Here is a 13,001-nt window from a genome sequence, read left to right on the forward strand (position 1 = left end):
TAGTGCATGCCAAAGCCACACTCCATTCCTAAGCAATGGAGTGCAGCTTTGGTGCAGCTTCCAGATTCTTAGGACCCATGCATCATTTAAACAGCATACCTCCAAAGAGACCCAAAGCAGCTTTATTTTGGCAGTCTGTAACAGGCCTAAGTATAGCTAGGGTAATATGTTCATGAAAGCAGGTTTTCTCTTCTGGTTCAGGAAATACTAGTAAATGGGTTCTGTATGTGTAATCCTCTGGTTTCTGTTGATGGATGAGAACCACATGTGCTGTACCAACAACATTTTGGTACTTTCAATGCCGTTTGACAAAACTGAACCATTATATCAAGTACTCCCCCCCATTCCCCCCCCACCACAAATCTGCTGAATCAAGATTCCCCCCCCCCCCCCCCCCGAGATTAGGAAAAGAAAAACTCATTGCTCTTTTTCACTGAAATTGCAGAGGGCACAGAAGGATGAACTGGAGAAAATAAAGAAGCATTATGAAACTTCCAAAGAAGAAGAAGTAAAACTTCTAGACAAACCAGAACAGTAAGATTGGGAGTGGGGAGGAAGGTCCCACCATACTTTCCTATCATTTAAAGAGCAGAAATGTCATAGCTCTGTGACTAGAATAAAACAGTTGAAATACTGTAACTTCAGCATGCTGTCTTGTGAAACACCTATATTGGAGTTGGGTAGCTCATACCTAACACTGAGCCAAAATCTTTCTTTATGATGTCTGCCACATGCAAACTTTATGTAGAATAAGTCTCAGATTGAGAATATTCTATGAAATTTATTCTCTACAGGGAATTAGTGTGTAGTAGGGATAAAATTTGCTAAAATTACTAGTTGCTTCCTTCAAGAACTAATTTACAAACAATTGCATCCCTAGTATAGGAATGCAAATGCTTGCTGTGCTGCATGTTTGCATTACAGTATTTTTAAGACATTCACCAAGTTATAAATAGAGACCTGATTCAACTGAGAAAATCAAGAGGCTATATAATATTTCTCCTCATTATTTCCATATAAAGTTGAGGCCTTATAAAGTACTGAACATTCCCATGTAAAAAAAAAAGTTCAGGTAGAGCCTGAAAAGTTATTTTAAAAAGTTATTAGTTACAGCTACAGTTCCAATTAAGCTCTTGATTTTAGTTACCATTGTATTTACAATTTTAGAGTAACTCTTTACTCATTTAGAGTATTCCTTTTCTCAGAAGTAAAATAGTTACTTTAAAAAGATCATGAGTATGCTGCAAGTCACTGACCTATGCAAATTTACCTCAGTACAGCTCATCATTGCCTCAGCACCCAGAACAATACATGAGGCCAAGTACAAGATAGAACACAAGGAATCACTTGGACCATAGAATATTCAGTCTGTTGTACCTAGTCTAATCTTCTTGTCTGTTTAATGGAACAACTCCTAGATAGCCACCTAGCATGGAGACATACAGTATGCTTATTTTGCTCATCGTACTGAATAAAGGACATAGATTTCAAACAGAGTTCCAACCAAGCATCTAAACCTTATAAGGTAGGGCATGTAAGAAGATTCTTAGCAGGATTAGTTCTCATATAGACATGGAGATCAAGGCTTCACAAAAAAGTGGAAGTAGCTTTGAAATGGAGTTAGCATTCCAATTCAGTTGAACTTATCCACACAACTGATAAAGAGCTGATACCCTTTGTGCCAGTAGATGCTTGCATGATTCCTAACATTAATCTTGGCTGCTCCTCGAATCAGCTAGTAAGGAATAACTATGAAGATCTCAACACTGCACCAAGCAGCTAATCTTCAGGCAAGCAAAATCTTTTAAAACTGCTTAACTGAAGGCAACACTGAAAGCTAAACATTTGAGAGAAAGTGCCTTAATAATGGGTTTAAAAACTTCAACATCTAGCTTTTAATATCGTCTTCAAGCTGTGATTGTTTCAGCACTCTGAAATATTACTTTCTGGACTACAGTTCTCAGAATCTCATAGCAGAAGTGGCTAGTAGCTGTGCTAGGGAATACTAGAAGTTCTTGTCCAAAAAGATAATTTCCCAGGCTACCTCCTACCTGGAAGTAAGCACATGAAGTTCAGGGGAACAGACATACTGTATAATAGGATTGTGCTGTAAGTGTACAAAATGCATTGTGGTCGTCATTTGTTTCGTCTTTATAAGGCCCATATTTGGCAGAACAATATTAATACCTCTACTTTACAGGTTATTAATAGCTGAGACAAACAGTATAATTAAGTCCCATGGTGCAACTTACTTACTACAGGCTGTGTTTAAGATTGCCACCAGAAAATGACTGATTTGTCATAGGTTTAGCCACGCGTGGGTTTATGTTCAAACATGGAAAGCCAACTTTCCAGATGAAACAGAGAATGAAAGAAAGCACTTATAGAAACTGTTTCTACCCAGCAGAGGTCAGTGTCTCTCGCTCTCCTTCTCAGATTTTTCATATACATTAACCTCAGTTCATATAGTTGTGTTTGTCAGAAATGTTGTGGTGATATATCTCCTTCCAAAGAGGTTTGGCATAGTGAGATGTGTTATGCTTTTATGAGGGGAGGAAAAAAAGAGTGTCTTATGACACTTTTAAGAACATTTATTTTAATCACAAAATTTTGTGGACTGCCGTTCACTTCTTCAAATTTGTTCTAAATATATTGTCTTAGAGGAGTGCAGATCAAATTACAGTATATAGGAAGCTTTAATGATATATTTTTGTTCTTATTTTTACAGGTTTTTTATATGAGTTATCTCAGATCTCCAATTTTGCAGAACGTACACGATGTATAATTTTTCAGTCTGTCTTCAGTGAAGGGATAACTGCAGTGCACCGTAAAGTTGGTATTATTAATCATGTTTCTAAGGTAGGTGGTTTAAAATTGATGGCAAATTAAGGCTTCAGTTTCATACTTGAAAGTACTCAATATGATCTACTTATGAATAACAATGAAGCAGTCTGGACTGGAGGTTCAGTTAAATGAATATACAATGCTACATTTATAACTGTTGTACCACATTAGCCTTGAACTTGGCAATGGCTTAAAACCACTGCAAATACTAAGCATTTTCATGGCAAATATAACTTGTGTGTCTATTTGAATTGCATGACTGTCTTCTAAACATCTAAATACCTTAAAGGTTTTAGTATGACTGCTAACTTAGTTGCACAAGCAATCTAAATGATAAAATTGATTTGAAATTAAAGTGTTCTAAAAATTGTTGTAATTTTCATGTATATTGGTCTGTTCTAGCAAAAACAACAAGGAATTTTGTTGAATCAAATGTAAAGGTTATATCTTAATAGAGATAATAATCTTCAGAACTGTTGAAGTCAAATGCCACAAAACAAGTTGCCAATTCTTTTTTTTTTCCCTTTCTTATAAAAATAGTACCTCAAATATTTACCATCAGAGCCTAGATCGAATTGTTAGTCCCAACTAAAGGAGACTTAACTTGGCAAAACTCAACTGAGGGCTGGAACAGACTGCCCAAAAAGGATAGACTGGGGCTGCCTTTGCGCTGCTCTCCCTAGCACCATGGCAATCATACACTGTGGCCCCAGTCTGCCCTAGAGCCAGCCCAAATAGGAGTGAAAAATATCCGCTCCTATTTGGGCCCCAAAAAGTCATCTTAGGTGCCCAGGCCACAACCCCAGAGCAGCTTCAAGCTGACCCAGTGGCATCTTGAAGCAGCCCCCAGAGCATCTGAAAGCCACCAATGTTTGGTCAGCCAGAGCAGCTTCTGGGCATCTTGGGGGCATGCAGCGTCTGAACGCCATGCCCCCAAACCACGCAGAAGCTGGCTTTTCTGGGCTGTTTGGCCCCTGACTCAGGCTGCACCTGCACTGCAGAAATAATGCAGTTTGATGCCACTTTAACTGCCAAGGCTCAGTGCTATTGAAATTCTGGGATTTTAGCTTTGTGAAATGTTTAGCTTCTCTCTGAGAGGTCTGGAGACATAACTGACTACAAATCCCAGGCTTTCACATGATGGAGCCATGACTGTTAGAGTGGTGTAGTTCTGCATTGTGGCAGCAGCCTCAGTAGTTTCAGTTCGTCCCAACTAGAATAGACACATTTGATGAAGGAAACTCAATAGACCTATTGAATTGGTAAGTATGTAAATTAGAGAATATTCTATTGGTGGGTAACAAATGGATTTTGGCTTAGGATCCCAAGAGGTCCATGCAGCTGCTGGAAAAGAAAACTGAAAACCTTTTTACATCTATAATAGATTGCCTGCTTTTCTTTTCTTTTTGGTGTTTCAAATTAGTATTTATTTTTCAGGAACTGCTGAGTACGAAAAGTGTGAAAGATATTTTAGGCTTGATTCTAGCATTTGGAAATTACATGAATGGTGGAAACAGGACACGTGGTCAAGCAGATGGATTTGGTTTGGAAATACTTCCCAAACTAAAAGATGTTAAAAGTAGAGTAAGTGCTTCATTTCAGTTAGTACTATATTTTGTTAAATGAGCATTTTAATTAAAGATCAGCACTCTATGAAAGGGAAGTATTTATAGTACTTCATCTACTGTTCTTTGCTTTTTCTTCACACCTAAGATGATGACACAGGGGCTGTATCCACACTACAGAAATAATCCAGTTTGATATCACTGGCTCAATGTTATGGAATTCTGGGAACTGTAGTTTGTTATGGAACCAGAGTTCTTTGACAGAGAAGGCTAAATATTTCACAAAACTTCAATTACCAAAATTCCATAGCATTGAGCTATGGCAGTTAAAGTGGTGTCAAACAGAATGATTTCTGTAGTGTGGATGCAGCCAGGGATAGTGTTCTTTTCTATAGCAATCAATATAAGTTTATTGTTGTTCTTACCTTGCTGATACACAGCTTGCTGACAAATTAGTGACATGTAGCTTGAACCCACTTTCAGTTTTTCCATTAGGCAAAACTATTAGGTATATAATAGATTGTGCTCATATATTCTTGCCTCCTGTAGTGAACTGCTGATAATCAATCTTTGGGTAAGAATAATTCTTACAGTGATCCATGGGGAAAATGAGAGGATCCATGTAACAAACAGCGTACTATTAGATTTCATATAAAAAACATTATCTTCTAAGCAAGAGGATAGATCCAAAGGATACTGTTCTGCCTTTGGAAAATAACATCAGCTTTTTTCACAAGCAGGTTTCAGTAGGAGCTACATTTTACATTAAAAGGGACACGGTGGCTTAGTGGTTAAGACATCAGTTCTGACAATCAGAAGGTTGGCAGTTCAAGGCCCGAGTGCTGCATGATGGGGTGAGCTCCCGTCACAAGTCCCAGCTTCTGCCCACCTGGCAGTTCGAAAACACGCAAATGCAATTCCTACCACTTCGATAGGAAGGTAACAGCATTCACTGCAGTCATGCTGGCCACATGACCACCAGAATAGTCCTTGGACAGTAATGGCTTAGTAACTTGAGATGAGCCCTACAGTTGGTCATGACTAGACATTCATGTCAAGGGGCTACCTTTACCTTTACATTTTACATTACTTCATGAACTACTACACATGTTTTTGTGAAAATATTTCTAAAACAACCATACCAGCAGTCATTTTTCTTTCACTTGCTGTTCTTTGGTCCCAATATTGTATATGTTTTAGTGTTGTTGTTGTTGTTTTTTAAAAAGCAGCATTTAATATGGCTGTTAGAACTGTCCCTTGAGTCCTAGTCACAGGATGTTTCTGGTAGCAGAAGGAAGAATGGACACTCCCCCTTCCCCTTTAACATATTGCTCAGTAAGTAAAGGGATCTTGTAGCACCAATGAGACTAGCTGAAAGAAAGAAGCTGGTAGCATGAGCTTTTGTAGATTAGAATCATCTGAGGAAGTAGATTCAAGTCTACAGACGTTCATGCTACCAGCTTTTAGTTGGTCTCAATGGTACTATAAGATCCCTTTGCATACTGATTTTTTCTCACTAGTACAGCTATATCTTTAGTTATATATACACATAAGTAAGTAACCAATGTGGAATATCAGCAGTTATCTTCTGTAACACAGAAATTTTCAAACATTGTTAATGCTCTAGGCAGCAAACCCATTACTTGGATTTCAAGTATTTCTATAACTTTCTAAAGTACTCCAGATTTTATAGAGATAAAACAATGTCTGAGTCAGTAATGCAGCTCTTTTATTGTTTTTACTATTGTGTCATCTTTCTTATATAATTATATTATTATACAAATAGAGTGGGAGAGTATTCGTTACTGAGACAACTAACTTCAAAAACCCATTTAGTACATATGCTGAGTTTTGTAACCTAAGCATTGCAATTCCTCAACCATTGTAATTCCTCTACCACTGAAGAGCTAACAAAAAGCAAGAAGTTATTTTACAGCTATTTTACAGAAAAAGAACTAGGCATGGATAAAGAACCAGCTTGTTAACATAATTTTTTCTGACTCTTTAGCACTGTGGCTCATTTCATTAATTAATCAATTAATTTTTGGAGAAAGATTGATTCAACTCAAGGCAATAATGTCAGTTTAAAAATATATGTAATTGAATTGTTGCTTTCTATTAGCAAATTTCCAACTTAATTCATACATTAAAAAAAACACTAGTTCTTATCACTGAACAAAGCATTTGTGACCTGCAAACCATATTTTATCAGTCCAGTAATCTGGATGGCTGAAACTGATAGTTATCCTATGTGTTAGAGAAGTAACATATATACAACTTTGTAGGATGTACAACTGATAATTATACATTGGCATGACCAGTGTTCCATGCATTTTACTCTGGCATTTCAGTAATTTAACCAATACAAATTTCAGCAAAAGCAAATATCAAATGAAATCCTGTATTCATACTGTTGCACTACTAGCTTAACATTGAGCCCACTACTAAATTGAACCTGCACATCCAGCTCTTTCAGCTTCTTACCTAGAGCCTCATAATCCCTTATGATATTCTGAAGGCTGTGCCTTGCAGTATCGTTGGTTCCCATGTGGACCAAAAGGAAGGAGTAATGGTCAATAGGCTTGACAAGTCTTGTCAGCCTCACTGTTATGTCACAGATTTTTCCCCCAGGGGGACAACCCATCTCCCAAGGTATCTTGTCAGGCCTGTAAACCAGTGATTCTGTACCCCTCATCAAGGAGTCCCCCACCCAACACCACACACCTTTTCTGAGGCTAGGGAGCAGCCATTCCCTGTGCTAATTCTCTCAAAGAAGATTTTCATACCAGCACTTACCATGGGTTAAGTGCTGGTAAATCATTGCTGAAATGTTAAGGAAGCGTGCGTGTGTGTCCTCAACGTCAAGGAATCATCGGCTCCCCTCTAGCCTCACTGAATCATTCAGGGAGAGGGAATTTCCTCTGAACAAAGTTTCTGTTCAGAGGAAATTTCCTCTCCAACTTCCCTGATGATTCCCTGACAATGAAGAAGCATGCCAGGCTTTCACACACACATGCTTCCTCAACAATTTAGCAATGATTTACCAGCGCATAAACCTGGGCCTTTTATTAGTTAACAGGCTCTGAACCTGGGACTTTTATTAGTTAACAGATAAATATAATTTCCAAACTGAGTCCTGGGCCCAGTGCTATTCAACATTTTTATCAATGACTTGGATGACAGAATTGGGGGCATACTTATCAGATTTGCAGATGACACCAAATTAGGAGGAATAGCTCCAGAGGACAGGATCAAAATTCAAAATGACCTGAATAGATTAGAAAGCTGGGCCAAAACTAACAAAATGAAATTCAGTACAGAAAAGTGTAAGGTACTACACTTAGGGCAGAAAAATGAAATGAACAGCTATAGGACGGGGCACACCTGGCTGAATGAGACTACATGTGAAAGGGATCTGGGAGTCCAGGTAGACCACAAATTGAACATGAGTCAAAAGTGTGATACGGCAGCTAAAAAGGCCAATGCAATTTTAGGCTGCATCAATAAAAGTATAGTGTCTAGATCAAGAGAAGTAATAGTGCCACTCTATTCTGCTTTGGTCAGGCCTCACCTGGAATATTGTGTCCAATTCTGGGCACCACAATTCAAAAAGGACATTGAGAAACTGGAACGTGTCCAAAGGATGGTGATTAAAATGGTGAAGGATCTGGAAACCATGTCCTGTGAGGAACGACTCAGGGAGCTGGGGATGTTTAGCCTAGAGAAGAGAAGGTTAAGAGGTGATATGATAGCCCTGTTTAAATATTTGAAAGGATGTCATATTGAGGAGGGAACAAACTTGTTTTCTGCTGCTCCAGAGACTAGGACCCGGAGCAATGGATGCAAGCTACAGGAAAAGAGATTCCACCAGTACGGGCTGTTCGACAGTGGAACACACTCCCTCTGAGTGTAGTGGAGTCTCCTTCCTTGGAGGTCTTTAAACGGAGGCTGGATGGCTTTCATTGAGAGTTTCTGCATGGCAGGGGCTGGACTGGATGGCCCTTGTGGACTCTTCCCGCTTTATGATTCTATGAGGAAATTTTTAATATATGTAAAAATATATCAGATGCATCAGTATACTTCTTTCATTTAAGTTTTCCCATTCCAATAATATTTGTACAATATTATTTTCAATTTTTTCTCTCTCTTTAGGATAGTGGTATCAGTCTTGTGGATTATGTTGTGATATATTATCTTCGCCATTGTGACAAAGTAAGTCATTTGGTTACATCAGGTATTGTACCATGTATGTTCTTAGTTTAAGAGAATTAATAGCCATGATCCATGGTTTTTGTGGAGTTGTGTTCATGAGCAACTTCCTATTCTTCTATGAAAAGAAAAACTCAGAATGCACAGGAATCATAATCCAGCATGTAATCCAGGAGTTTGAAAATTGCTTATGTTACTCAGTGTGACACAACCATGCATAGGACAATCTAAGATATTAAAATGCCATTGTCTGTACTCGTATTAAATAGACTTTCTTTCATGCTGTTTTATCTTAGTACAAGGGCCAGTTCATTAGGTACACACTTAAGGAGGAATAGTTTATTCTCTTAAACCTTTCAAATGGAAAGAGGAGGAGAAAAAGAAAGGAGATTGGTATAGAACAATTTGCTGCTTGAAAGGAGAGGCGAAAAGGAGGGGAGATTGGTGTATAACAATTTGCCACTTGAATGAATGCTGTTTTGCCATTTACACTTACAGTAATATACAGTTAGACTTGTTAAACTGTTGTTGCTTTGTGTTTTAAATGATAGTATGTTTCTTTATTTATATGCTGAAATTATTTTGTGCTGCTAGTTACATGACCAGGGGCTAGTTCTACTTATTATTATAATTATTATTATTATATTTATTTATTTATATCCCATATTTTCCTCATAATTGGGAGTCAGCGGCTTACAATTTAAAAGAACAGCACAGTGTGCCTGCGCCAACCATGGTTCTAGCTTCTGCAGACGGCAAGCCTTGGTGTGCACGTGCACCCACTGAAAGGAACAGGACTTCAGTTCCCATGTTTTTCGCTATCAGTGGGTGAGGGGGGGGAGTCTGAAATGGATCCTGTGCAGATAGCAAGGGATAACTGTACAATTAAAAAGAAGCACTTATCCAACAAAAAACTTCAAAACGCAAATTGGGAGAAACAAAGCCACAAATATTTATTGATTACAGCTTCAATAGAGCTGTCACATGCATGGGGTCAGATCCTGCAATTGGCCAGCCCACCATCTGATCGATGAAACCAACTTCTGGCCTGGGTGGTGGTGCCTCCCTGGTGAGAACCTCCCGACTCCCCCAGGGGTTTGTGGAAAATGCATCAGGCCCCTACTTGGGCAATGATTTCTGCCACCCTCCATCCTGAGTCCCTTAAGGGGACCCCCTGTCCTTACCCTTTACAGGGTCCTGCCAATATATTGCAAATACGAGACCCATGCATTACCAAAAGGAGGACCGGGGGAACTGAGTACCCTCCCTTGGTTTATGTGCTGCTTACACTAAAAGATTTTATGTACTGGTTTTCAGTATGCTTATTGAATATGTTTTTGTGTGATGTGCCTTCAAGTGATTTCGGACTTATGGCAACCCTAAAGTAAATTTGTTGTGGGGTATTCTTGGTAAGATTTGTTTAGTAGCAGTTTGACACTATCTTCACCAGAGACTATGATTTCCAAGGCTGAGCAAGGGTTTAAACTCTGGTTTCCAGAGTCCTAGTCTAACAGCCAAACTACTATGCCATGCTGGCCACAATGTTTTAAATATTAAGTATATATCTAGGTGCAGGGCTTCAAACCTTGCAGTGAATTCCATGAAACTTTTCAGTCCACACAGTATCTCTGCTGATGTAGAGCCATCTCTGTCTCAAATTGTATTACATTTGTGTTTATTTCTGCATGACTCTTCTATGGATTCTATATAATACTGACTTGAGAAGTTTTCCTTTTATTGGTCACCCATGTAGGGGTGTAAATCTATTTTGGGATAAAATCTGTCCCTTTTATAGAGACTGGATTTAATTTTACCTACCTTTTTTAGGAAGCAGGAACAGACAAGAGTGTGTTTCCACTACCAGAGCCTCAGGACTTCTTCCAGGCATCCCAAGTTAAATTTGAAGACCTAATAAAAGACTTAAGAAAACTGAAGAAAGATCTAGAAGGTAAATAAGAAATGAAATCCATTTTAAATATACTTTAAAGATGTTGAACAGCCCAGTCCTTTGCATATTTAGTGGGAAGTCTCTCTTAAATCATTGGAATGTAGCTGTAATGTTATTACGTGTCAGCTTAAGAACAAATTTCAGTAAATAATGCTTTTGGTAACATCAGCTTCAGTTTTTCATTGCTGAAAAAATATTGAAGAAATGTGTTGAGTGCTGAGAAAAAGCAGTTCTGAATTAAATTCTGTTCAAAGCGGGCATAAAAGTGATCACAACATAATTTACTCTTCCAGTTAAAATTAGCTGAATTATCTCATAGTCACCTTAAAGAAACTTTCAAAGGTCAACACTGGTAAGGAAGTATCAGTTGTTATTTATTCAGCCTTGGCATACATGAATGCTCTATCTTCTCCCATCTCTTGGCTCTGTAAAACCCTTGCCCTGCCCTCTCTTATGTGAGTTTATGCTGAAATGTGATCTGTGTTTGATCTTCGATTTTTCAAATGTATAGTCCTGGTGCCATGCATTTCATTCTTTTCATTCTTTCTGGCTGTGCATCAAGACCTTGACACACTTAAGATTTCAGTGATACATGAAAAAATGTAGAAAGTAAATTGCAGGACACTGATTTTCTAGTTGCAGGGGGGGGAAACTCATTTTAAAAATTATTTTTCTACTTTGATGATTTCATAGAATCTTGGAAGTAATGTTTGTAGACTGTCCATATATCTTTATTGTATACATTCTTTAAACAAGAAGCACAGACAAAACTGAAAATCAGTTGAAGAAAACATGCCTATTTAAAGAAGCTATGAGTTGTGATGTGAAAGGGTGGTCACTTTCTCCAGAGCAATTCAGGCATTCCCAGAATCATAAATCACAAGTCTAGGTGCAGGAGCTGTTCAGTTAATAGCGTTTTCTGTAAATGGCAGAAGAATTAAGCATCTTGTGTGGAAGCAACTACTTAGGGAGGCTGATGACAATGCTACACATGTCCAGATACAGAGTTTGGAAAATTAACGTTTATGTACTACAGTTCCCAGAATTTTTAAGTCAGCATGGCCACCAAATCAGTGTTACTGGTAGTGGACTACTGACAGCTGTATCCAAAAAAGTAACTTTTCCAAGCACTGGGAGCTCTCAAGTTTGGATCCAACCTAATTCAGCCAGCCTTCTGCAGAGTCTGCATCCAAAGATTCAATCACCCATGGCTTGAAAGTGTTCCAAAACAAACCTTGATTTTGTCTTTTTTACATATATATGGGACAGAATTTTACTTCACCACTGTATATAATGAGACTTGAGAATCCATAGACTTTTGTATCCATATGTGTGTGTGTGGGGGGGGTGTCTGGAATCAAACCTCAGAAGATACCATGGCCCCATTGTATATCTTAATGTTGAGATTTTATTAAACATTATTACTAAAAATTGTGTTAATATAAATTTTCAGAAAGTGAGATTTGATTTTTCAGTATTTATAGAGAAGAAATTGTTTGAAGCTATATCAGAGGAGCCCTAGTGTGTTTAGAAGAAACTGTGTCTCCTACACAATCTCAGAATGGCCTCGTGTCTGGAACTTATATAATGCTCACAAAAAAAATCAACTGTATATAAGTAATACTAGCGGAAGATGAGAGATATTTTTCAATTTAGAATTTATAACTGTCAGTGGAATTTAATTTGTGTAGAGGAGCATAATTATTCAGTAGTTAAAGAGATAATATTCTCTATATTTTCATTGTGCCACTAGTATACCACAAGGTTACAGAAAATTTGTAGAACTGTAAAGTGAATTCTTGGAGCTATAGTGAGAACAGAACAGAGTGTGTTACATACAGAACAGATTGTATACATTTTGTGGTAAGTTAGAATCATAGAATCATAGAATTGGAAGAGACCGCAAGTTCCATCTAGTCCAACCCCCTGCCATGCAGGAAATCCAAATCAAATCATCCCCGACAGATGGCCATCTAGCCTCTGTTTAAAGACTCCAAGGAAGGAGATTCCACTACACCATTACTTCTCTTGATCTAGACACTATACTTTTATTGATGCAGGCTAAAATTGCATTGGCCTTTTTAGCTGCCGCATTGCATTGTTGACTCATGTTCAACTTGTGGTCTACTTGGACTCCCAGATCCCTTTCACATGTAGTCTCATTCAGCCAGGTGCCCCCCATCCTATATCTGTGCATTTTATTTTTCCGCCCTAAGTGCAGTACCTTGCATTTCTCCCTGTTGAAGTTCATTTTGTTAGCTGTGGCCCAATTTTCTAGTTTATTCAGGTCATCTTGAATGTTGATCCTGTCCTCTGGAGTGTTAGCTACTCCTCCTAATTTGGTGTCATCTGCAAATTTGATAAGTATGCCCCCACGGAGGTCTGGCACGCCCTAGCATGCTTTGCTGGGGCACGCTGGCCTCCCATTGGCCGGC

At 38.4% G+C, this 13,001-nt stretch overlaps 1 protein-coding gene across 1 annotated transcript in view; it reads left to right on the forward strand.

The window, feature by feature from the left end:
- Nucleotides 1-13,001, forward strand: part of FMN1 (formin 1) — a 170,117-nt gene that overhangs the window by 105,544 nt on the left and 51,572 nt on the right. The window contains 5 exon segments of the mRNA XM_042446233.1: nt 446-535; nt 2,731-2,859; nt 4,282-4,428; nt 8,562-8,621; nt 10,446-10,566. Of these exon segments, the coding sequence (XP_042302167.1) occupies nt 446-535; nt 2,731-2,859; nt 4,282-4,428; nt 8,562-8,621; nt 10,446-10,566 (547 nt within the window).

Source organism: Sceloporus undulatus, chromosome 1 (genome assembly GCF_019175285.1).
Source record: "Sceloporus undulatus isolate JIND9_A2432 ecotype Alabama chromosome 1, SceUnd_v1.1, whole genome shotgun sequence".
In the NCBI taxonomy this organism is placed as follows: domain Eukaryota; kingdom Metazoa; phylum Chordata; class Lepidosauria; order Squamata; family Phrynosomatidae; genus Sceloporus; species Sceloporus undulatus.